This window comes from Saimiri boliviensis, chromosome 3 (assembly GCF_048565385.1).
Source record: "Saimiri boliviensis isolate mSaiBol1 chromosome 3, mSaiBol1.pri, whole genome shotgun sequence".
Taxonomy (NCBI): Eukaryota; Metazoa; Chordata; class Mammalia; order Primates; family Cebidae; genus Saimiri; species Saimiri boliviensis.
In genome coordinates this window covers 76,731,682-76,754,524 of record NC_133451.1, presented here as the reverse complement: position 1 = coordinate 76,754,524, position 22,843 = coordinate 76,731,682, and the positions used below count along the sequence as shown (strand labels likewise).

The 22,843-nt window shown below is 43.3% G+C and overlaps 1 protein-coding gene across 1 annotated transcript in view; it reads right to left on the bottom strand.

Annotated features, from left to right (window-relative positions):
- Positions 1-21,073, bottom strand: part of GPAT3 (glycerol-3-phosphate acyltransferase 3) — a 67,587-nt gene extending 46,514 nt beyond the window's left edge. Inside the window, exons 1-2 of the mRNA XM_003923973.4 lie at positions 20,195-21,073; positions 11,490-11,556 (exon numbers count right to left, since the gene is read on the bottom strand). Coding sequence (XP_003924022.1) covers positions 11,490-11,556; positions 20,195-20,335 — 208 coding nt within the window. The 5' untranslated portion in view covers positions 20,336-21,073. The remainder of the gene's footprint in view (positions 1-11,489; positions 11,557-20,194) is intronic.
- Between the last annotated feature and the right edge of the window lie 1,770 nt (positions 21,074-22,843).

Genomic DNA, 22,843 nt, shown 5'->3' with positions numbered 1-22,843 from the left:
AGCCACCACGACTGGCCAGTGACTACCAACCTAACAACCCACTCAACACACATCTTGGCTGGCAGCCCACGTTATCTCTGTTGATTTGGAAACAGCTGATTTGATGAAACAAAAAATCCCACAACAGAGATGCATTCATAAAACTCCACTGTCAAATGAACCATCAATTCACTCAAAATGTCAGCCCTTGTGGTTTGTCATTTATGTACGGTATCTTTGATTGGAATGTTAAATAATCTTTTTTTTTTTTGAGACGGACTATCTCTCTGTTGCCAGGCTGGAGTGCAGTGGCATGATCTCAGCTCACTGCAACCTCCGCCTCCCGGGTTCAAGTGATTCTCCTGCCTCAGCCTCCCGAGTAGTTGGGACTAAAAGTGTGCACCACCACGCCCAGCTAATTTTTTGTATTTTAGTAGAGACGGGGTTTCACCATGTTGGCCAGGATGGTCTCAATCTCCTGATTTCATGATCTGCCTGCCTCAGCCTACCAAAGTGCTGGGATTACAGGCATGAGCCACCACGCCCAGCCTGTAATGATAATATTCTTAATAGATTTGTTTCTTCAAAAATTTCATTGATGTCTTGAGGATGAACTGTTATGAGTGTCCTGGTAAGTGACTATATAATAAATAAAAATTTTTATTTTTGACTTTTCTTCGGCTATACTCTCACCATAACACAAAACACTCCTGTGACCCCAGATGTGTGGGTTTTCTCCCACATCAAGCAACTCTCTAACACCAGCTAGATGTCCCATAATTCAATTAAATTTTGACGCTATCTACCTGGATTTAGAGTCAAATCCCACAAATGAAGGGCTCAGTTCAAAAGACCACCTCCACTTCAGGTGTCAATTACAAGTCCAAGCCTTTGGTACTGCTGATCTACCAGCTATAAATTGAGGGTTCCCACAGCCCCTTTCCTCAGGTTCAGTCACTTGCTAGAATGGCTCACTGAACTCAGTGTAACACTACTTACTAGTGCTGACTTATTACAAAGGATATTTTAAAGCAGACAAATGAACAGCCAGATGAAGACTGCACAGATGACAAGGTGCGGAAGGTCCCTAGCACAGAAGCCTCTGTTCCCATGAAGCTGGGGTGCACCTCCCACCAGGCACCTAGATGTGTTCAACAACCTAGAAGTTCTCCAAACCCTGTCTTTTTGAGTTTTTATAGAGACTTCACGACATCGCATGATCGATTAAATCACTGCCCTTTGGGGAGCAATGTGGAGGGGAGCTGAAAGTTCCAACCCTCTAATCATATGTTTGGCTCACCTGGCAATCAGCCACCATCCTGCGGCTTTCGAGGAGCTCCCAGCCACCAGTCATCTCATCAGCATACACAAAGACACTATTGCTTATCACTGCAGAAATGCCAAAGGTTCTAGGATCCATGTGCCAGGAAAGGGGGAGAGGACAGAAATCCAATACATATTTCTTCTTGTGTGACAAAGCCAACTCTCAAAAAAGGAGGTCGAGCATGGTGACTCACACCTGTAATCCCAGCACTTTGGGAGGCTGAGGTGGGTAGATCATCTGAGGTCAGGAGTTTGAGACTGGCCTGGCCAACATGGCAAATCCCAGTCTCTACTAAAAATACAAAAATTAGCCAAGCATGGTGGCACATGCCTGTAGTCCTGGCTACTCAGGAGGCTGAGGCAGGAGAATCCCTTGAATTGGGGAGGCAGAGGTTGCAGTGAGCCGAGATCACACCACTGCACTTCAGCCTGGGTGACAGAGCAAGACCCCATCTCAAAAAAAAAGGAGCTTCCATTCCATTTGTGGAAGAGTCACCTTAAACATCAAAGGGAGAATCAGAAGGTATGGACCAGAGGACCTAGTAAGGAAGGCATAGTAAGAGAGTAGTAGGAAGTTTCAGAAGATCAAAAAAAGAAGAGAAGAGAGAGAGTACTGTAATAGGAAGAGGTAACAGGGACTTTTAAGTAGAACAGAAAAACTGGGATTCTTTTCAAGCTGCCTTTGACCAGCCATGCAATGTAGAGCAAGTAAAATGACAATTAACAAGATCCCCTCATATATAATAAATAATTTGGCACAGTGGGGCCAATGTTCAACAATGGTGGTGATTATGATTGTTATTATTGATAGGTTCTTGCCTAAAACATAGAAACAAAATTTAAAAAGCTTTGAAGTTTTAATTGGGATTTTTTTCTGGGGGATAAAGATACCAGGAAAGGGCCGGGCGTGGTGGTTCATGCCTGTAATCCCAGGACTTTGGGAGGCCGAGACAGGTGGATCACTTGAGGTCAGGAGTTCAAGACCAGCCTGACCAACGTAGTGAAACCCTGACTCCATTAAAAAAGATACCGGGAGATATGCAGAGGGTGGGGAGGCTTGTTTGGGTAATACTTCTAAAAGGATAAGCTGGATTTTCAAGATGATGGATACTAGCTACCATATGTCTGCTCCTATCAACAGTGAAAAGAACTTCCCTGAATAAATAAGACAGTCAGTCTTTAATCTGAGCACTTTGGGAGGATTACTGGAACCCAGGATTTTGAGACAAGTCTGAACAACATAATGAGACCCCACTTCTACAAAAAGTAAAAACTTAGCCGGGGTTGGTTGTGTGCACCTGTAGTGTACACACATTGTTGGTTGTCGCAATGGGAGTGTGCTACGGTCTGTCATCTACTGGGTAGAGGTCAGAGATGCTGCTGAACATCGCACATTGTACAGGACTTCTCCCCACAACAAAGAATTACCCAATCCAAAGTATCAGTAGTGCCGAGGATGAGAAAACCAGCTCTTAGAGGTCATGTATTTTTATTAAAAACTCCTTTGTTCCATAGGTTTCAGTTGAAATTCCAGGCACTGGTCAGGCTGAATGGAGATGTGTTTTGGAAAAAGTAACCATCAGATCACATCCCAAGAAGGTACCTACCTTCCATTCATATATAGCTAGTTCTACTTGACAGAATGATTATTGATGTTTTATTTGGCTGGAGTTTTCTATTTTTTATGATTACAATATAAATTTAACCCCCCAAAAATGAGTTGACAAAGGAAAAAAGATATTCCTTGTTATACTTGCTTCAGGTATATATAAATTTTTCTTTTAAGACTGAGTCTCGCTCTGTCACCAGGCTAGAGTGTAGTGGCACAATCTCACTGCAAACTCTACCTCCTAGGTTCAAGCAATTCTCCTGCCTCAGCCTCCCGAATAGCTGGGACTACAGATGCACACCACCACGCACAGATAATTTTTTGTATTTTTAATAGAGACAGGGTGTCACCATGTTGGCCAGGATGGTCTCAATCTTTTGACCTCACGATCCCACCATCTCGACCTTCCAAAGTACTGGAATTACAGGCATGAGCCACCACTCCCAGCCCAGGTGTGTGTGTGTGTGTGTGTGTGTGTGTGTGTGTGTGTGTGTGTGTGTTTGAGACAGAGTTTTGCTCTAGTTACCCAGGCTGGAATGCAATGGCCTGATTTTGGCTCACCACAACCTCTGCCTCCCAGGTTCAAGCGATTCTTCTGCCTCAGCCTCCCTAGTAGCTAGAATGACAGGCATGTGCCACCATGCCCACCTAATTTTGTATTTTCAGTAACGATGGGGTTTCTCCATGTTGGTCAGGCTGGTCTCAAACTCCCAACCTCAGGTAATCTGCCTGCCTTGGCCTCTCAAAGTGTGAGGATTACAGATGTGAGCCACTGTGCTGGGCCCCAGCCTAGATATATTTTAAAGAAAAAAAAATTACAGATACAGTTAGAGCCCTTCCTCACCACCTGTTGCCCTCCCTCCAAAAGATAACCACTCCCAGCTCAGGGTGATGGCTAACACCTGTAATCCCAGAACTTTGGGAGGCCAAGGGAGGAGAATCACTTTGACTGGGAGTTTGACATCAGCCTGGGCAACACAGCAAGACCACTCTCTACCAAAAAAAAACAAACAGCAAAAAAAGTTTTAATAAAAAATGAATTTAAGGGATTTTCACCAAGATGGCCAAATAGGAACAGCTCCGGAGCGCAGTTCCCAGAGAAAGCAAAGCAGAAGGCGAGCAATCTCCACATTTCCAACCCAGGTACCAGGTTCATTTCAATGGGACTGGTTGGACAGTGGGTGTAGCCCAAGGAGGGCAAACTGAGGCAGGGCGGGACACTGCCCCATCCTGGAAGTGCAACTGGATGGAGAATCAGGGACTCTTCCTTCCCCTCGCTACTTCAGTTCAGATACTGCGCATCCCCATCACCTTTGCAACCCACAGACAAGGAGATACCCGACAGGCTACAAAGGGCCATGAGTTACTAGCACATATCTGAGAGGCAGCTCCAGCCTGCCACGCTGCGGGTTGTCAGCACAGATCTGGTCAGACGTTCTGGACCAGCGCCAAGCGTACCTGCCGGACAGAACTCCCTGCTCCCCAGAAAGAGGGGGAGATAAAGCAGACAAACAGGTGATACGGCTTGGCAGCTCCCACCCCAACAAAGACCGGCAAACTGAAGCCCTCTTGCTCAAGAGTTTGGCACCCAGCACAGCAGTTTGAGCTCAACCCAGGACAATGGAGCTCAGTGAGGGGAAGTTGCGTCTGCCATAGCTGATCTTACCTGTGTAAACAAAAGCCAGAGGAAGCTTACACAGCAGCTGAATTCACCCTGTGGCAGCCCAGCAGCACCCCTGCAGGCAGACAAGGGGCAGAATGCCTCCTCAAATGACTCCCTGAACCCTGAATAACCAAAAAGATGCCATATTCAGGAGAGCTCTGCCTGACAACTGGTGGGTACCCCTCTGGGACAAAGCTACCAGAAGAAAGATCAGGCAGCAATCCTTGCTGTGCTGCAGCCCCCACAGGTGATTCCCAGGCAAGCAAGGTCTGGAGTGGACCTCCAGCAGTCCTACAGCAAAGGGGACTGTTAGAAGGAAAACTAAAAAACAAAAAGAAATAACTTCAACATCAACAGAAAGGATGTCCACTCAGAGACACCATCCAAAATCACCAACTTCAAAGATCATGAAGATGGTAAGAAACCAGCACGAAAAGAATGAAATCAAAGATCAGAATGCCTCTCCTCTTCCAAGGATCACAACTCCTCACCAGCAAGGGAACAAAACAGAATGGAGGTGGAGATGAATTGACAGAAGCAGGCTTCAGACAAACATCTCTGAACTAAAGTAACCTGTTCTAACACAATGCAAAGAGACAAAAAACCTTGAAAAAAGGCTAGACAAAATGCTAACTAGAATAACCAGCTTAGGGAAGAATATAAATGACTTAATGGAGCTGAAAAACACAGCACAAGAACTTTGTGAAGCATACAAAAGTTTCAATAGCCAAATCGATCAAGCAGAAGAAAGGATATCAGAGATTGAAGATCAACTCAATGAAATAAAATAAGAAGGCAAGATTAGAGAAAAAAGAATGAAACGAAATGAACAAAATCTCCAAGAAATATGGGATTATATGAAAAGACCTAATCTACACTTTATTGGTGTATGTGAATGTGACCAGGAGAATGAATCTAAGCCAGAAAACACTCTTCAGGATATTATCCAGGGGAAATTCCCCAGCCTAGCAAGGCAGGCCAACATTCAAATCCAGGAAATACAGAGAACACCACAAAGATACTCCTTAAGAAGAGCAACCCCAAGGCACATAATCATCAGATTCACCAGGGTTAAAATGAAGGAGAAAATGCTAAGGGTATTTCTGCATAAAATCCTTAGGTCGCTGTTAAAAAAAAAAAAAATGCTAAGGGCAGCCAGAGAGAAAGGTCAGATCACCCACAAAGGGAAGCCCATTAGACTCACAGCAGATCTCTCAGCAGGAACCCTACAAGCCAGAAGAGATTGGGGGCCAATATTCAACATCCTTAAAGAAAAAACTTTCAACCCAGAATCTCATATCCAGCCAAACTAAGCCTCATAAGTGAAGGAGAAATAAAATCCTTTACAGACAAGCAATTGGTGAGAGATTTTGTCACCACCAGAACTGCCTTACAAGAGCTCCTGAAAGAAGCACTAAACATTGAAAGGAACAACCAGTACCAGACACTGCAAAAATGTACCAAATGGTAAAGACCATCGACACAATGAAGAAAACACATCAACTAACGGGTAAAACATCCAGCTAGCATCAAAATGGCAGGATCAAATTCACACATAACAATATTAACCTTAAGGCCAGGCACGGTGGCTCAAGCCTGTAATCCCAGCACTTTGGGAGGCCGAGGTGGGTGGATCACGAGGTCAAGAGATCGAGACCATCCTGGTCAACATGGTGAAACCCCGTCTCTAAAAAAATACTAAAAAAATTAGCTGGGCATGGTGGCGAGTGCCTGTAATCCCAGCTACTCAGGAGGCTGAGGCAGGAGAATTGCTTGAACCCAGGAGGCAGAGGCTGCGGTGAGCCGAGATCGCGTCATTGCACTCCAGCCTGGGTAACAAGAGCGAAACTCCATCTCAAAAAAAAAAAAAAAAACCAATATTAACCTTAAATGTAAGTAGCCTAAATGCACCAATCAAAAGACACAGACTGGCAAACTGAATAAAAAGTTAAGATCCATAGGTGTGCTGTATTCAGGAGACCCATCTCATGTGCAAAGATACACATAGACTCAAAATAAAGGGACGGGAGATTTACCAAGCAAATGGAGAGCAAAAAAAAATGAGGGGTTGCAATCCTAGTCTCTGATAAAACAGACTTTAAGCCAACAAAGATCAAAAGAGACAAAGAAGGGCATTACATAATGGTAAAAGGATCAGTGCAACAAGAATAGCTAACTATCCTAAATATATATGCACCCAATACAGGAACACCAGATACATAAGGCAAGTTCTTAACAACCTACAACGAGACTTAGACTCCCACACAATAATAGTGGGAGACTTTAACACTCCACTGTCAATATGAGATTAACAAGGCAGAAAATCAACATGGATATCCAGGACTTGAATGCAGACCTGGACCAAGTAAACCTAATGGACATCTACAGAACTCTCCACCCCAAATGCACAGAATATACATTCTTTTCAGCACCACATTGCACTTACTCTAAAATTGACCACATATTTGGAAGTAAATCACTCATCAGCAAATGCAAAAGAACGAAAATCATAACAACCAGTCTCTCAGACCACAGTGCAATCAAATTAGAACTCAGGATTAAGAAACTCACACAAAACTGCACAACTACATGGAAACTGAACAACTTGCTCCCGAATGACAACTGGATAAACAATGAAATGAAGGCAGAAATAAAGATGTTCTTCGAAACCAGTGAGAACAAAAACACAACGTACCAGAATCTCTGGGACACAGTTAAAGCAGTGTCTAGAGGGAAATTTATAGCAACAAATGCCCATATGAGAAGCAAGGAAAGATCTAAAATCAACACCCTATTGTCAAAATTGAAACAGCTAGGGGAGCAAGATCAAAACAACTCAAAAGCTAGCAGAAGAGATGAAATAACTAATATCAGAGCAGAACTGAAGGAGATAAAGACACAAAAAACCCTTGAAAAAAAATCAATAAATCCAGGAGCTGAGGTTGCAGTAAGCCAAGATTGTGCCACTGAACTCTAGCCTGGGTGACAGAGTGAGACCTCATCGTAAAAATAATAATAATAATAATAATAATAATAATAATAATATATATTTCATATACTAATACATAATAATTACATGTATATACACACATGCAAAATAAAAAAGAAAGCCTCAATCTATAATCCTTCCAACCACATAACTGGATTGTATTGCTCTCTACAAGTAGCTAGACAAGTTCCTGTATTTTATCAATAAGATAACCCCATTAGATGCATTGTACTTCATATTCTTGAGGGCAACACATACTGGTTTGTATTCACAGAGTTTACACCATTAAATCAAGTTAGCTAATTTAAACTATCAAAAATAGCCTGCCCAAGACAAAATAAGTATATAAAAATACTCCTCAAATTTCTTTTTTTTTTTTTTTTTTTTATGGGTCTCAATATTTTGCCCTGGGTAGGCTCAAACTTGAGATCCTCCCACTTCAGCCTCCCAAGTATCTGGGATTATAGGCATGCATGACCCCACCTGACTTGATATTCCTCAAACTTCTGTCACAAAATACGATCCCATATTTTCTGTGAATGTATAAGATGTTATTAATGTTCATGTAACCAATATACACAGGATTTCAACTGGCTACTCAATTGCTTCACAGAAAAAAATTCCCAAAGTAAAATTAGAGGACCGTGTTAGGCAACCTGAATTTTCTCTGAATAGGCATAGCAACAGAAGTTTCACCTTAGCACCTTGTCCTTTTTGAGCATTTAGGTGGACAAAGGGGCAGAGGCTTGGGGACATGAGATACAAGACTGAGAGAAATTTAGCACAGGGGCTAAATCAACAGCCGGCCATGCGATCACAGTCTTCCTGTGTGGTGCTGTTGGAGCAGGGCACAGTGCAGGACTTGCGATGGCTGCGTGCACTTTGTGGCCAACAATGCTGAGTCATGCCAGCATCAACCTCTAAGGGAATAATGCCAAAAGGACAAGCCTCCGCCTCTGCATATTTGTGGTGTTTATGACTCACTCCCAGGTAAATGCAGGCCTTTATTCAGGCTTGCTGACTTTTCTTGGTAATCATTTAAAATGTCCTAGTGTCATAAGGCAATTAGAGTGGAATTCTTCTTGAGTCACTAAAATTACATAATTACTAATATTAATCACAATTACTATCAAAGCTACGAACCGATTTAAACCTAATAGCATCATAATCCCTGGAAATCAGATGCCCAAAAGTAAGGCTGGTGCCTCTTAAACGTCAAACGATCTTCTTTCCCAAAGAATTCGGAAAGAAGAAAAAAACAGTCAAACAATCCTTTGTATATTTACAACAGGCTAAAATAAAAATTGCTAAGATCTCAGTCAGACCAAGTCCCAGGGTCCGAGAACATGCATTTGTCCTATGGCTGAAGCGACAAAAGCACAGCTGATACAAAGAAGCAAATGAGCCATTATTCTTGTGTTTTCTTGTCCTAACCTTCTATGCTGTGGCTCTAGCACTACTGCTTTCAGAGGACAAAACTAGAGTAGACGGGTAACTATATATTCCCCACGGAAGTTCAGTTCTCAGAATAACAGAGTTACCTTAAGTGGGGAAAAGATTTACCTTTATCATTGTGTTAACAATGAGGAAAAGTCCTCAAGCTTAGAAGAGTAAGGTATGGCCAGGCCCTATGGCTCATGGCTGTAATCTCAGCACTTTGGGAGGCTGAGGCAGGAGGATTGCTTGAGGCCGGGAATTTGGCACAATATAGGCAGACCCCATCTCAAAACAAAACAAATAAAAGAAGAAAAAGAGGAAAGTGAAGGTGCAATAATGGAGCTTCTTAACGAGATTTATGCATAATCATATCTGAAGCTCAATAAATTAAACAGCTTTTAAATAAAAGACACAGCAGACTATGGCTAAAGACAGAAGAGAATTACTTAACCACAAAGATAATAATTTGCCTAGGCTCAGCTTTCAGCTGGCTTATTCAATAAAAGCATAGAAGAAATACAGTACAAGAGGGATTCAACTGGGAATGGAGACTCGAAATGCATTTCAAAAAAAATGTGTTTCACTAATTGAAAGACCAGCAGAAGGAAGTTTTTCAGTGCAGAAAATAAGTGTAACTCTCCCTCTCAGCTCCTCAAAATCTGTTTTCAGGACTGTATAATTCAGAGACATCTCTAAATTGTACCCATACCCCTAGGGTCCTTGGCCTGCCTGTGTCCCTTGCCTAAACTTTGGCTGGAACAGAGATGTGGTGCTCTTAAGGCCAAAAACTGCACTAGCCAAGCACACAAGTACTAAATGTTTCATCATCACCCTCTATTAGTCTGTCTAGGATTGTGACCCTGCTTCTCCCATGACTCCATATACTAGTATGTAGCAACAGGGCACACACCCCTTACTTAATACCCAGGGGAATTAAGTACTCCTGGATACCTAAGCACAAAGTCAGGAGAGGAGCAGAGTTGCATGCCATGCACAGCTGTGAGATTAGCAGAGATGAAAGTAGTACATATCAGAGCTGAAATTAGATCTCACACTGTCCTTTGCTTATGCATCTATTTCAGTATTTATGACAGTGGTTGGTCCGATGCCTGTCTCCCCACAGGGACCATGATTCAATCAACTTTAAATCCTTTGTTAACCCTACATGTTGCAGATGTTCCGTAACTATGAGAGTCAATTTCTAATTTCACAGGCTAAAAGGAATGGTAGACACTCTGCATTAAATATGACAAATTTTACAGGTATCAGCCTTACTCTAAAATATTATGATTTATATTTTCTCTTCCTATTCACTTCCATTCTTTCCTGGAGACATCATGGAAAAGACAAACATCGAAAACACAAAAAGCAGACATTTGACAAAAATTACAATAAAAATAGTAATCAAAAAAGTGTAAATATTCAAAAAGTTCTCATTTCCATATAGGCTAGCAAAAAAAAACAGCAACTAAACCCATGCTACTGGACACTCTCATCTAGTGATTTTTTTTTAATCCCATCACCTACCAAATTGAAACACTTTGTGGCCGGGCATGGTGACTCATGCCTGTAATCCCAGCACTTTGGGAGGCTGAGGCAAGCAAATCACAAGGTCAGGAGTTCCAGACCAGCCTGGCCAATATGGCGAAATTCCCTCTCTACTAAAAATAAAAAATTAGCCAGGCATGGTGGTGCACACCTGTAATTCCACCTATTCAGGAGGCTGAGGAAGAATCGCTTGAACCCAGGAGGTGGAGACTGCAGTAAGCCAAGACTCTATCTCAAAAAATGAAAAGAAAGAAAATCATAATCCAATTATACAAAAATGCTCAAATGTTTTCAGTCTAATATTTTGTTATTTCCAAAACTCATTATACAATACAATTTCAACGATTCCTTTTAGAAAAGCTTCCAGAAGATAAATTCCTTCTAATGAAGTGTTTAATAGTTGGACTTTTTTTTTTAATAGGGTCTCACTGTGTTGCCCAAGCCAGAGTGCAGTGGCATGATCATGGCTCACTGTATTCTCAACTGCCAGAGTTCAAGTGATCCTCCCACCTCAGCCCCACCCCAAGTAGCTGGGACTATAAGTGCACACCACCATGTCCAGGTAATTTTTGTATTTTCTGTAGAGACAGAATTTCACCATGTTGACCAAGCTGGTCTTGAACTCCTGAGCCCAAGCAATCTGCCTGCCTCAGCCATCCAAAGTGCTGGGATTACAGGTGTGAGCCACTGCACCTGGCCAAGCATGTTTCTTTATTGCAGGACTTTTCTGAGCCTTTATTAGTATGCAATAGTACTCTCCAAAAGGAAAGTATAGTCGGTGATGATTCCTAAACTTATTTTGCAAGAAAATTATTTTTCATTTTATGTATTACCAATTAGCCTTCAGCAGAAAAGAGTATTTTGAGAACATACATTGAAAATCACATGTAAACCTACCCAATTTGAATATGGTAACAATCATTATGAAAAGGAAGACTCACCAACAGAAGCAGAGTTTTTAAGAGTCGCCTCCTTTGGGGCTCCTTTTTCAATTCGTATCGTGGCCCACTGTTCAAAAACAAGAAATATTAATTTAAACTGTCCCACAAACACAACATAAAGTACTTCAACTATGATTATACAGAAGTGAAATTAAACATTAAGCTCTGGCAGTATCTGAACTAAAGAGATACCCCAGTGAATCTCTGATGTAGCAGTGTTCCAAGTCCCAAGTATACTTTTCTATCAGTTATTGATAATGCCCTAATAAGATGTGGAAAGGACAATATTTACCCTTTCTTAACTACCTCACACGCATCAGTCTCTTAATAAATTACTCCTTTAAAAGGCTGTGAAGCATGGGGGGCATGAGTACAGGTCATGGCATCAAGAATATCTGGGTTTGAAATTACTTCTTCTCTATAGGCCTTCATTTCCTCATTGTAAAATCAGGATAATAGATCCTATCCCATAGGGTTGCTGTCACATTAAACAAGATGACACATGTAAGGGCCTAAGTTTAGGACATAAAGTGCAATGATTATTTTCACAATAAATTAGACATTCAGGGCTAAGGTACACTCAAAAATGCATCAGAAATAAGCTTACAGAAAGAGGCAGCACAGACTTGGAAAGCTGGAAAGGACTGGATGAAATCATTAACTAGAACACAATTGGCTCATGCCTGTAACCCCAGAACTTTGGGAGGCCAAGGTGAGCAGATCACTTGAGGTCAGGAGTTCAAGACTAGCCTGGCCAACATGGCGAAACCCCATCACTACTAAAAACTACACAAATTAGCCAGGCATGGTAATCCATGCCTACAATCCTAGCTACTCTGGAGCCTGAAGCAGAATTGCTTGAACCTGGGAGGCAGAGGTTGCAGTGAGTGGAGACAGGGCCCCTGCACTACAGCCTGGGCGACAGAGTGAGACTCTGTCTCAAAAAGAAAGAAAAAGAAATCATTAACTATAGAAAATCATCTGTCCACATGGTTACTTATAAAGATGCATAGAGAAAATGTTATGATTATGAATATCTACAGATTTGAGGGAATTTAAGAACCAGAAAACAACTCTCGCTTTGTTTTTAATGTACCTAGGAGTATAAAGAAATGTACCCAAAGGTGTTATTTTTTTTTCCTCTATACATGTTTTACACATTTCCCAAATTATTTATTATTAACATCATAGTTTGAAAACTACTAGTGAACTTTTCAAGTCATCATTCTAGAGATTCCCAAGGGCTCTTATTCTCGTTAGAAAATAAGCAATTAATATGATATCTAGAGGATTATAATTTCAAAAGTTATCCATGTCTAAACTGACTAATTTAGGATGAGGGAAAAAGAGCATTATATGAGGTAAAAAGTATTGTAATAATTATAATTGAATATAAGCACTGCACTCAAACTCCTGAGCTCAAGCAATCCACTGGCCTCAGCCTCCCCCAAAGTGCTGGGATTACAGGTATGAGCCACCATGTTCAGCCAGAGATAAATTTATTTATTTTTTATTATGTATGTATGTATGTATGTATGTATATATGTATGTATGTATGTATGTATTGAGAGGTAGTTTTGCTCTTGTTGCCCAGGCTGGAGTGCAATGGTGTCATCTCAGCTCACTGCAACCTCTGCCTCCTGGGTTCAAGCAATTCTTCTGCCTCAGCCTCCCAAGTAGCTGGGACTACAGGCACCCACCACGCCTGGCTATTTTTTGTATTTTTAATAGAGTTGGGGTTTCACTATGTTGGCCAGGGTAGTCTCGAACTCCTCACCTCAGGTAATTCACCCTCCTCAGCCTCCCAAAGTGCTAGGATTATAGTGACCTACCACTCCCAGCCCAGAGACAGATTTGTTAATATGCCAAGTCAAAAACCTTAGTTATTACTAGACTCAAAAGAGTTTGTTGATTGGAGAGGTTAAAAAAATTTTCAAACAAATAAGAACGTAACTGATAGAGAATAAATAACCTAACACGTACATGAAGGTCAGGGAATAACGCATGACATCTGACTACGTCAGAACCCCTGCAAAACAACCCACAGAGCCAAACAGGAACATGCCATTTGCACTTAGAGAACAGCCTATAAATAGAGGCCAATCTTTCAAGCTTCCAGTGACAAGTGACTAAATAATAACACTCAGTCTTAATCTGATTGCATCCTGTTATCTTTCGCAGATTTAGTACAGGAGTTCTCAAACTCTGGACTAATACCACTCAGCTTTTCTCAACTGAGGTAACTGTTGATTTCCATAGTTTTTTATTTAAAGCTTTAGCGCCTATTATCATTTATAAGTAATCCACCCAAGATACGATTAAAATAAAATTTTGTGAACAGTCAATCATGGTTAATCTCAGACTCACCATTTTTCCTTGTGGGTGGGTGAGTTTATATTTTATACAAATGGTAGTTACCTTAGACTAGAACTATTATTCCATGCTCATGTGATGAAAAATGCTGGTATTCTGTGCCTGTTGTGGGCTGAACTATGTCCCTCCAAAATTCATATATTGAAGCTCTAACCCCTAGCACCTCAGAATGTGACTATATTTGCAGACAGAGTCTTTAAAGGGTGACTAAGTTAAAATAAAGCCCTTAGGGTGGGCCCTAATCCTATCTGACTGATGTCCTTGTAAGATGAGAAAACCTGGACACACAAATAGACACACAGGATGTGAGCACAGAAAGGGCCGTGTGAGGACACTACACCTTCTTGCTAGAAGGTAGCCACATGCAAGCCTAGGAGAGAGGCCTCAGAACGACACTAAATTTGCCGACACCTAGATCTTGAACCTGTACCTTCCAGAACTGAGAAAAAAATTTCTGTTGTTTAGGCCACCAGTCTGTGGTACTTCATTATGGCAACTCTAGCAAACCAATACAGTGACATTCCTCAAATAGCATGATGTGCTCAAAAGCACTCCATGTTTTGGCACCAGACAAGTTTCAGAATGCATTTCTCCTGAAATGATAGCTCTGAAGACCTATCCTACATAGCACAATCACTGTGTTAAGATAAGCAAACTTTAGGCCAGGCACAGTGGCTCATGCCTATAATCACAATACTTTGTGAGGCCAAGACAGGAAGATCGCTTGAGCCCAGGAGTTCGAGACCAACCTGGGCATCAGTGTGAAACCTTGTCTCTACAAAATAAATGTTTAAAATTAGCTGAGCCTGGTGGTACACATTTGTTGTCCCAGCAACTCAGGAGGCTGAGGCGGGAGGATTGCTTGAGCCCAGGAGGTCAAGGCTCCAGTGGCCTGTGATCATGCCACTGCACTCCAAGATGGGTGACGGGGAGACCCTGCCTCAAAAAAAAAAAAAAAAAAAAAAAAAGATATGCAAGTGTTAAGGTTGAAGAAGCAGACATTTAATGCCTAAGGGAATTTGCACTAGAAAACCCTTTTGTTCCATAGGTTAACTCTCCAGTTAACCTAAAAACATGCCTGAGCCTTGCAGCTAGATAGATGTACATTTGAATTGCAGTTCTGCCAATTCCTGACTTTAGTAATCATCTCAGATAAGAGACTTTAACGTCTTGGGGCATCCATTTTATCATCTCTAAAACAGGGACAAGGCAGGCATGGTGGCTCATACCAGTAATCTCAGCACTTTGAGAGGCCAAGGCAGATGGATCACTTGAGGGCAAGAGTTGGAGACCAGCCTGGCCAACATAGTGAAACCCTGTCTATAAGAAAATACAAAACTTAGCCAGGCATGGTAGCTTGTGCCTGTAATCCCAGCTACTCAGGAGGCTGAGGCAGGAGTATTGCTTGAATCTGGGAGGGAGAGGTTGCAGTGAGCTGATGGTGCCACTGCATTCAGGCTGGGTGACACAGCAAGGCTCTGTCTCACAAAAAAAGAAATAAAATAAAAATAAAACAAGGACAATATCAAGCGTGGCTGTAAAGGCTGAAGCAGGCAATGTAGCTGCTGCCTCCAACACAATAGGCCACAAAGTCACCTCCTCCTCCGTATAGTCTACATTTTAGGCCCCCGAAACTGCCAGTTTTTTCCAGACTGTCAATGCCTCTCCCTATAAATTGCTATTTCTCTTTTACCATGTCAGCTTCTCTAGTCAATCAGACCAACCCAAATACAAAGACAGAATATCTCTTCTTGAGGTTCTGAATCTCTTACAGGGGTATCTAGGAACACATCTGCCTCAAGACATCACAAAAGAGACAGCTCTGTCAGCAAAAGGGTCCTCAAGTACAAAAGTGGCTTTTAACAACCCTCACTCTCTGCCCTACGAGGAAAGTTGAAAGACACTTATCAATCAAGTTCTCTTTCCACCTAATTTCCAAATCCTCTTAGAGAGAAAAAGGTAGTTGTCCAAAATCCAAAATTCACCAAAAAGAAACGGCTTTAAGTCTAACTTTTTTTTTTTTTTTTTTTTGAGACGGAGTTTCGCTCTTGTTACCCAGGCTGGAATGCAATGGCGTGATCTCGGCTCACTGCAACCTCCGCCTCCTGGGTTCAAGCAATTCTCCTGCCTCAGCCTCCTGAGTAGCTGGGATTATAGGCACGCACCACCATGCCCAGCTAATTTTTTGTATTTTTAGTAGAGACGGGGTTTCACCATGTTGACCAGGTTGGTCTCGATCTCTCGACATTGTGATCCACCTACCTCGGCCTCCCAAAGTGCCGGGATTACAGGCTTGAACCACCGCGCCCGGCGTAACTTTTTTTTTTTTCTTTTTTTTTTTGAGACTGAGTCTTTCTCTGTCGCCCAGGTTGGAGTGCAGTGGCGTGATCCCGGCTCACTGTAGCTTCTGCCTCCTGGGTTCAAGCGATTCTCCTGCCTCAGCCTCCTGAGTAGCTGTGATTACAGGTGCACACAACCACGCTCAGCTAATTTTTGTATTTTTAGTAGAGATGGGGTTTCACCATGTTGGCCAGGCTGGTCTCAAATTCCTGATCTCAGGGGATCTGCCTGCCTCAGCTTCCCAAAGTGCTGGGATTACAGGCATGATCCAGCCAAGTTTTACTTTTCATAATTTGTATTCCTAAAACAATTTTATTAAATATAAAGAGTAATATTAACATACATACCCAACAAATTATTATATATCCCTTGAAAATCACTGGCTTGGAGAATCACTAAACTTATTCTTTTTTTTTTTTTTTTTTTTGAGACGGAGTTTCGCTCTTGTTACCCAGGCTGGAGTGCAATGGCGCGATCTCGGCTCACCGCAACCTCCGCCTCCTGGGCTCAGGCAATTCTCCTGCCTCAGCCTCCTGAGTAGCTGGGATTACAGGCACGTGCCACCATGCCCAGCCAATTTTTTGTATCTTTAGTAGAGACGGGGTTTCACCATGTTGACCAGGATGGTCTCGATCTCTCGACCTCGTGATCCACCCGCCTCAGCCTCCCAAAGTGCTGGGATTACAGGCTTGAGCCACCGCGCCCGGCTCACTAAACTTATTCTAAGCTAAGTATTCAAGGCTCACCCTCAAGTATCTTGCCATATCAGTAACTTATGCATACATCTAGAGCTACTCAGCAATGCAGAAGAAAGTATGAAGTAAGCACTCAATAAATGATTATTACTTAAACCAGTGAGTTAAGAAGGGGTCAGAGAAGAGCATAAAGCTCAGTGAGTTAACAAATAACAATTACCAAAATCACCAATTTAGAAGGTACCCTACACTCATTCTAACTTCTAGAATTTGAGTTCGTGGTCATGAGAAAGTCACCCGTTGACAGTAAAACTTGACAAAGTAAACATATCATGGACAAAACTAAATAATCTTTTTAAAGGATACATAAATTATAACCAAAGAAACTTGAGAAATATACAATTATGATCAGAGTCCAAAGAATATTCTTGGGAATGAAATGTAAAGAAAGAACCAACTAAATCAATTAAGAATTTACCAAGAAGTGATACAAGGGCTGGGCCTTCAATGGAACCCACAGAAAGGCAGGGTATTTGTCCAGCACTGAAGATGTTCTAACACTAAACATCAGCATAATACTTTAAGGAATTAGTTCTATAGTTGAGAAAAACAATCCACCATATTAACCCCAGTCTAAAAAATGTCTTTGAAACATCTAACATTGTTCTAGTTGAAGGATGGAAGTTCTTGGGTTATTGTTCCCTTCTCCTGTACCTAAAGCAGAAATCACTATGAGATCACAGTTCTCTTTCCTGATGAGCTCAGATGCTCCCAAACATAGGAGTTCCAGGCAGCCACAACCAACAAATCAGAGCTGGCTCACACAGTGAATCTATATTCAAATTCCACATACAGCAAGCATCTCTCTGACCTAATAACTTAGTCTCAGCAGACAGGGTGGTTCCTTATGTGCCACCTACCTGGTTTCCAAGCTATCTCATTTCTCCCACAGAATTAGAAAACTGGCATTCTTGACAGTTTGACTGACAAGAAGTTCAGCTCTGGAGTTGTCCAGAAGGACAAAAATTAAAACCTGTGGCCCTGTCAAACTGAAAGTCAGATCCTGGACTGGAGATCATCCTATCAATTACAATAATTTTCCAGCTGAGAGTAACTAGCTGGAAAAGGCCTCCCTCCTTAGCTGTTCCTTGAGTTACTAAAGCAAAACAGACAGGAGTGAGCCCCTGGAAGCCAGTGAGTGTGATTTACCTTTATACCAATCTCACACAGGGTATAAATTCCAAAAGACATTGCTGCATGGGAGAACATTTCGATCATTTCAGAGTACAGAGAAAGAGGGAACACCAGTTAAAGAGGATCATCTTCTATAGGAGAGGATTCTGAAGAAGGTCTAATAGTAGGAGGCAGCTAAGAAATTGACAGCATAATGTGACCCAGCTCAGAATGTAAAGTCAGGAAGAGTTTAAAACTGAGAAATAGCTGGGTGCAGTGGCTCATGCCTATGATCCCAGCCCTTTGGAGGCTGAGGCAGGCAGATCACCTGAGGTCAGGAGTTCAAGACCAGCTTGGCCAACATGGTGAAACCCCATCTCTACTACAAATACAAAACTTAGCCGAGTGTGGTGGTATACGCCCGTAGTCCCAGCTATTTTGGAGGCTGAGGCAGGAGGTGGAGGTTTCAGTGAGCCAAGATGGTGCCACTGCTCTCCAGCCTGGGTGGCAGAGCAAGACCCTGTCTCCGAAAAGAAAAACAAAAAAACACACAGAAATAGCTCCCAAGTAGAAACAATATAATTTTAAAAACACAAGGGCTGAGGAGGAAGAATCACATATAACTTCAAAGACCATGCAAAGGAACAGTCACAAACAAGGGTCTAGGGCAATAGAGGAGGTTAGCAAGTCCAAGACAGTGTCCAGTGAGTTAGAGATGTATACCTGGGAGCCACCCAATTAGCTAAGGAAGAAGAGCAGATAAAGCCATGTCCTGAGGGCAGAGAGAAAATAAGGTCACAGAAATGGAAACCAAACTTATTAGAAGGCACCATGAATGCTAGAATCTCAGTAATCATATTATTCTTTGAATAGCAGCAAACATTCACATAGCAGGCGCAGACAGCCTTCTAAGGTGCTTGACACATTTTAACTCATTGGGACAACCCTATGGAAATAGGAGTTATTGTTACTCCTGTTTTACAGATGAAGAAAATGAGGCACAAGAGTAGATGACCTCTGTTAGGTCACATTTTAAGAAACAGAGCTGCAATTTTGGTGTCAAATCTAAGCAAACCTGTACGCAGGGTCTCTAGGCCTAACCACTAGGCTTCAGAACTTCCTTCTCAGTTAAGACTCCTGTTTCAGGCCAGACATGGGGCTCACGCCTGTAATACCAGCACTTTGGGAGGGGAAGGCAAGAAGATTGCTTAAGGGCAGGAGTTCCAAGACCAGCATGGCCAAGATAGCAAAACCCTGTCTCTTATGTAAAAAAAAAAAAATATATATATATATATATATATATATATATATATATATATTATTTTAAAAAATTTTAATACTCCTGTTTGTAATACTTAATTCAGACAAACCACTGAACTCTGGCTCTCAGTTTCTCTGTCTGTAAGAGGGGGATAGCTCCTGCCCCCACTGCCCTACCCAGCCTTTTGACACTTAATAAAACCCTAAGAGTAAGCTCCAGTTGTTCTCTGCCAGGCCCACTTGCATCTAACATTTTTCTTTGCAGAATTTAGAAATAGGAGTGTAGGGAGATCTGAGGTCAAAGAATATATACCTTTTCAATGGTATTTCAAGTACTGTTGGTTAGATAAAATATCCATGACTCCACTAAAATAAAATCAGATTTCTTTCTGCTATCCAGCAATTGGTCTCTTATCTTGGGCATAAAGAAGAACATGATGCCTTTCTGAACAGGATGCCGGAGTACACAAAAGGACCTCTGAAACCTGGGGCGGTAAAAGCTAGAGGGTGACGCTGCAACAGCACCGCATAATGGATACAAGCAAATCCTGACACAAAAAGTTGGTTGTATTGTTATTCTAATCAGTAAAATAATAATGATGCTCCGGGAGTGGAGTGATTTTTTGCCTTCAACCAGAGAAACAACAGGGTGGTCCAGTGGTTTCAGCCTAGATCCCTCTAGCTCCGCGAAAGAAGCCGAGATGCTGCTTTCCGCACTACTGCGGACAAGGAACCGAAAGTCACGCACGCATGCACAGGCGCACACACACACCCCTGACCCGCGACCACCGACCTTGAGAACTGCACCCCCGCGTTCTCAGCCCGCAGCGGTGTGGGGCCGGCCACATCCCTCTCGGCACTCACCTCTAAAGTTTTCACCAAGATCTTCATATAGATCTCGGAGATGCCCAGAGACACTCCGAAGACCGAAGGCAGAAGGATGAAGCCGAGAACCAGCGTCAACCAGGTGGAAAGAATCTTCCCGGCCAGCTCTGCTCCCTCCATGGCTCGGCGCACCCACTCAGCAGAGGTCCGCAGCGGAGGGCCGAGCGCCACAGCAGTCCCTGTCCTCAGGCAGTCCCGCGGGAGCTCCGGGAGCACAGCGCCGAGCTCGGCACTCACCTCGCAGAGAAGAGAGGAAGGAAAAAACTTTCAGGATTACGGCAATATCCTTCCTTCCTCCCGGGGCTCCTCCTCGCCCCTGCCAGTTAACTGTTTCTCCGCTGGCGGCCCAGGTCTAGGCTGAAGCCGCCGCAGACCTGGGTAGCGCGAGCGAGAGGCCGGAGCTGCGGTGGAGCGGAGGGACACCGCAGCGCGGGTAGAGCACGCGGGCGCAGCCAGGAACGCGCCCCAGCCGGTGCCCGATTTCCTCTGGGTGGCGATTGCGACAACTCAGCAGATGACTCACGGAGGCCCTTCCCGAGCCAGGATCCCTGCGGGAGCACCGCACTTTGGCACACCGGTGGCCAGCTGAGCTGGCACCGGGCTGCGGGCCGTGCTGGAGCCTAGCTGCGCTCGGGCACCCAGCGCCCTATTTCTGCGCGCTGCCCTCGCCCCGCCTCCTCCGTCACCCAACGGGGAAGCTCCGTGGCAGGACTTGGACCCCGAGCGCCGCAGCCTCCTGGGCGGCCTCCCTACTTCCCGGCGCCCCGCCTCCTCCAGCACTCAGCAAAGGTCCTTTCAGGAGGAGAGTTTTCATCTGCAAAATGTTAATGTTTTCTTCACCCGCAGAATGAACTGCTGACGTATCTGGGACGCTTGAGAAGGTCTCGTTTGTGTGGGTGTAAAACGACCTCTTGGGAGGCGCGTCCAAGGACTGGAAAATGCAGCGCGCACCCAGCAGCCGTGGGCGCTACTTCAGGCTCCCACACCTGTTTCCCGGACGGCCTACAGCTGTAGGGCTCAATCTTGCTTATCCCGAGAGTAGGAAGCTCTCTCCACGGGTTGTCTAACCCATTCAGCCGCCATCTCCCTGGCACAGAAACCCTGCGGCTGAGTATCTGTCACTCCCTTCCCTGGGGGAAGATTCCAACCACACTTTCCCCTACCTTTCAGCCAATACTGTCCGCGCTTAGGCGTAGCAGAAATGCCTGGCCGTCACAAGCCTTCATTCACCAGGCTGACACTCGCCTCCTGGGTATTCAGGCTCCTCGCCTCTACCGCGCCAGCCCTTATTAAAGAAACGAAGGGCAAAACCCTGTAGGTTATTTACTCCATTGCAGTTCTCTTAGAGACTTAAACTATTTTTAAGAATGAGCAGTAGCTGGGCATGGTGGCGCGTGCCTGTAATCCCAGCTACTCAGGAGGCTGAGGCAGGAGAATTGCCTGAACCCAGGAGGCGGAGTTTTTTGCAGTGAGCCGAGATCGCGCCATTGCACTCCAGCCTGGGTAACAAGAGTGAAACTCCGTCTCAAAAAAAAAAAAAAAAAAAGAATGAGCAGAAGGGATTTTGAGAACTGCAATAGATAAGAACAGGCTGCCTACCTGGGTTTCCAAATTGCACCTGAATTCGACCAAAATCTCTTACAGGTACTTTTCAGGTGTTGTTTCAAGCTGGAAAAACTGGGAGGCCAAGCAAACTGAATTGAAACCGTGTTGATAGCAAATATTGCAGAGAGAATGGTCCCTGCCCAGGGTGTGGAGGAAGTGGGTAGCCACGGAAGTGAGAAGCCCCTCTGTAAAGAATGTAGATGTTTGCCTTCTGCATTTAATGCCAGGTAGATGTCACAAGTCTCTTCCTACATTAAGAACAGAAAGAATTGTAACTTGTTTAATTAAAACCAGAGGACTAAAACTAGGTTATGGGCCGGGCGTGGTGGCTCAAGTCTGTAATCCCAGCACTCTGGGAAACCGAGGCAACCACATCACCTGAAGTCGAGTTCAAAACCAGCATGGCCAACATGGCGAAACCTCGTCTCTACTAAAAATACAAAAAATTAGACGGGTGTGGTGGCGCACATCTGTAGTCCCAGCTACTCAGAAGGCTGAGGCAGAAGAATAACTTGAACCCAGGAAGCCAGGCGGAGGTTGCAGTGAGCCTCGATGTTGCCACTGCACTCTCGCCTGGGAGACAGAGTAAGGCTCAGTCTGAGAGGAAAAAAAAAAAAGGTTATTAATGAAGAACTGTTAGGAGCTTGGTTTCTCAAAACTAAACCTCTGTATGATTGGCTAGTTTAGAAAAACAAGGAAAACACAACTACCAAAAGCTGCCCAGAGTCCTTGCTTTCACAAAAACTGTATACATTTAGTGCAAAACTTTGAAGATTATATTGGCACTTTTAACACCATATGTTCAGGCAAAACTCTTATTTTCCTTTTATTTCCTCAAACCAAGATGACTAAGGGAGGCTAAATGCTTGTACCAAAGTTTACCCCACAAGGGAGATAATACATAACTTTTCGTGTGCTGAGTACAAACATTCTCCAATAATTTTTGGTACTCATAAACAAACTCCACAGCATGGTTTTTGGGGTTTTTTTTATAACTGTTATGAAAGGATTATTCTTCCATGG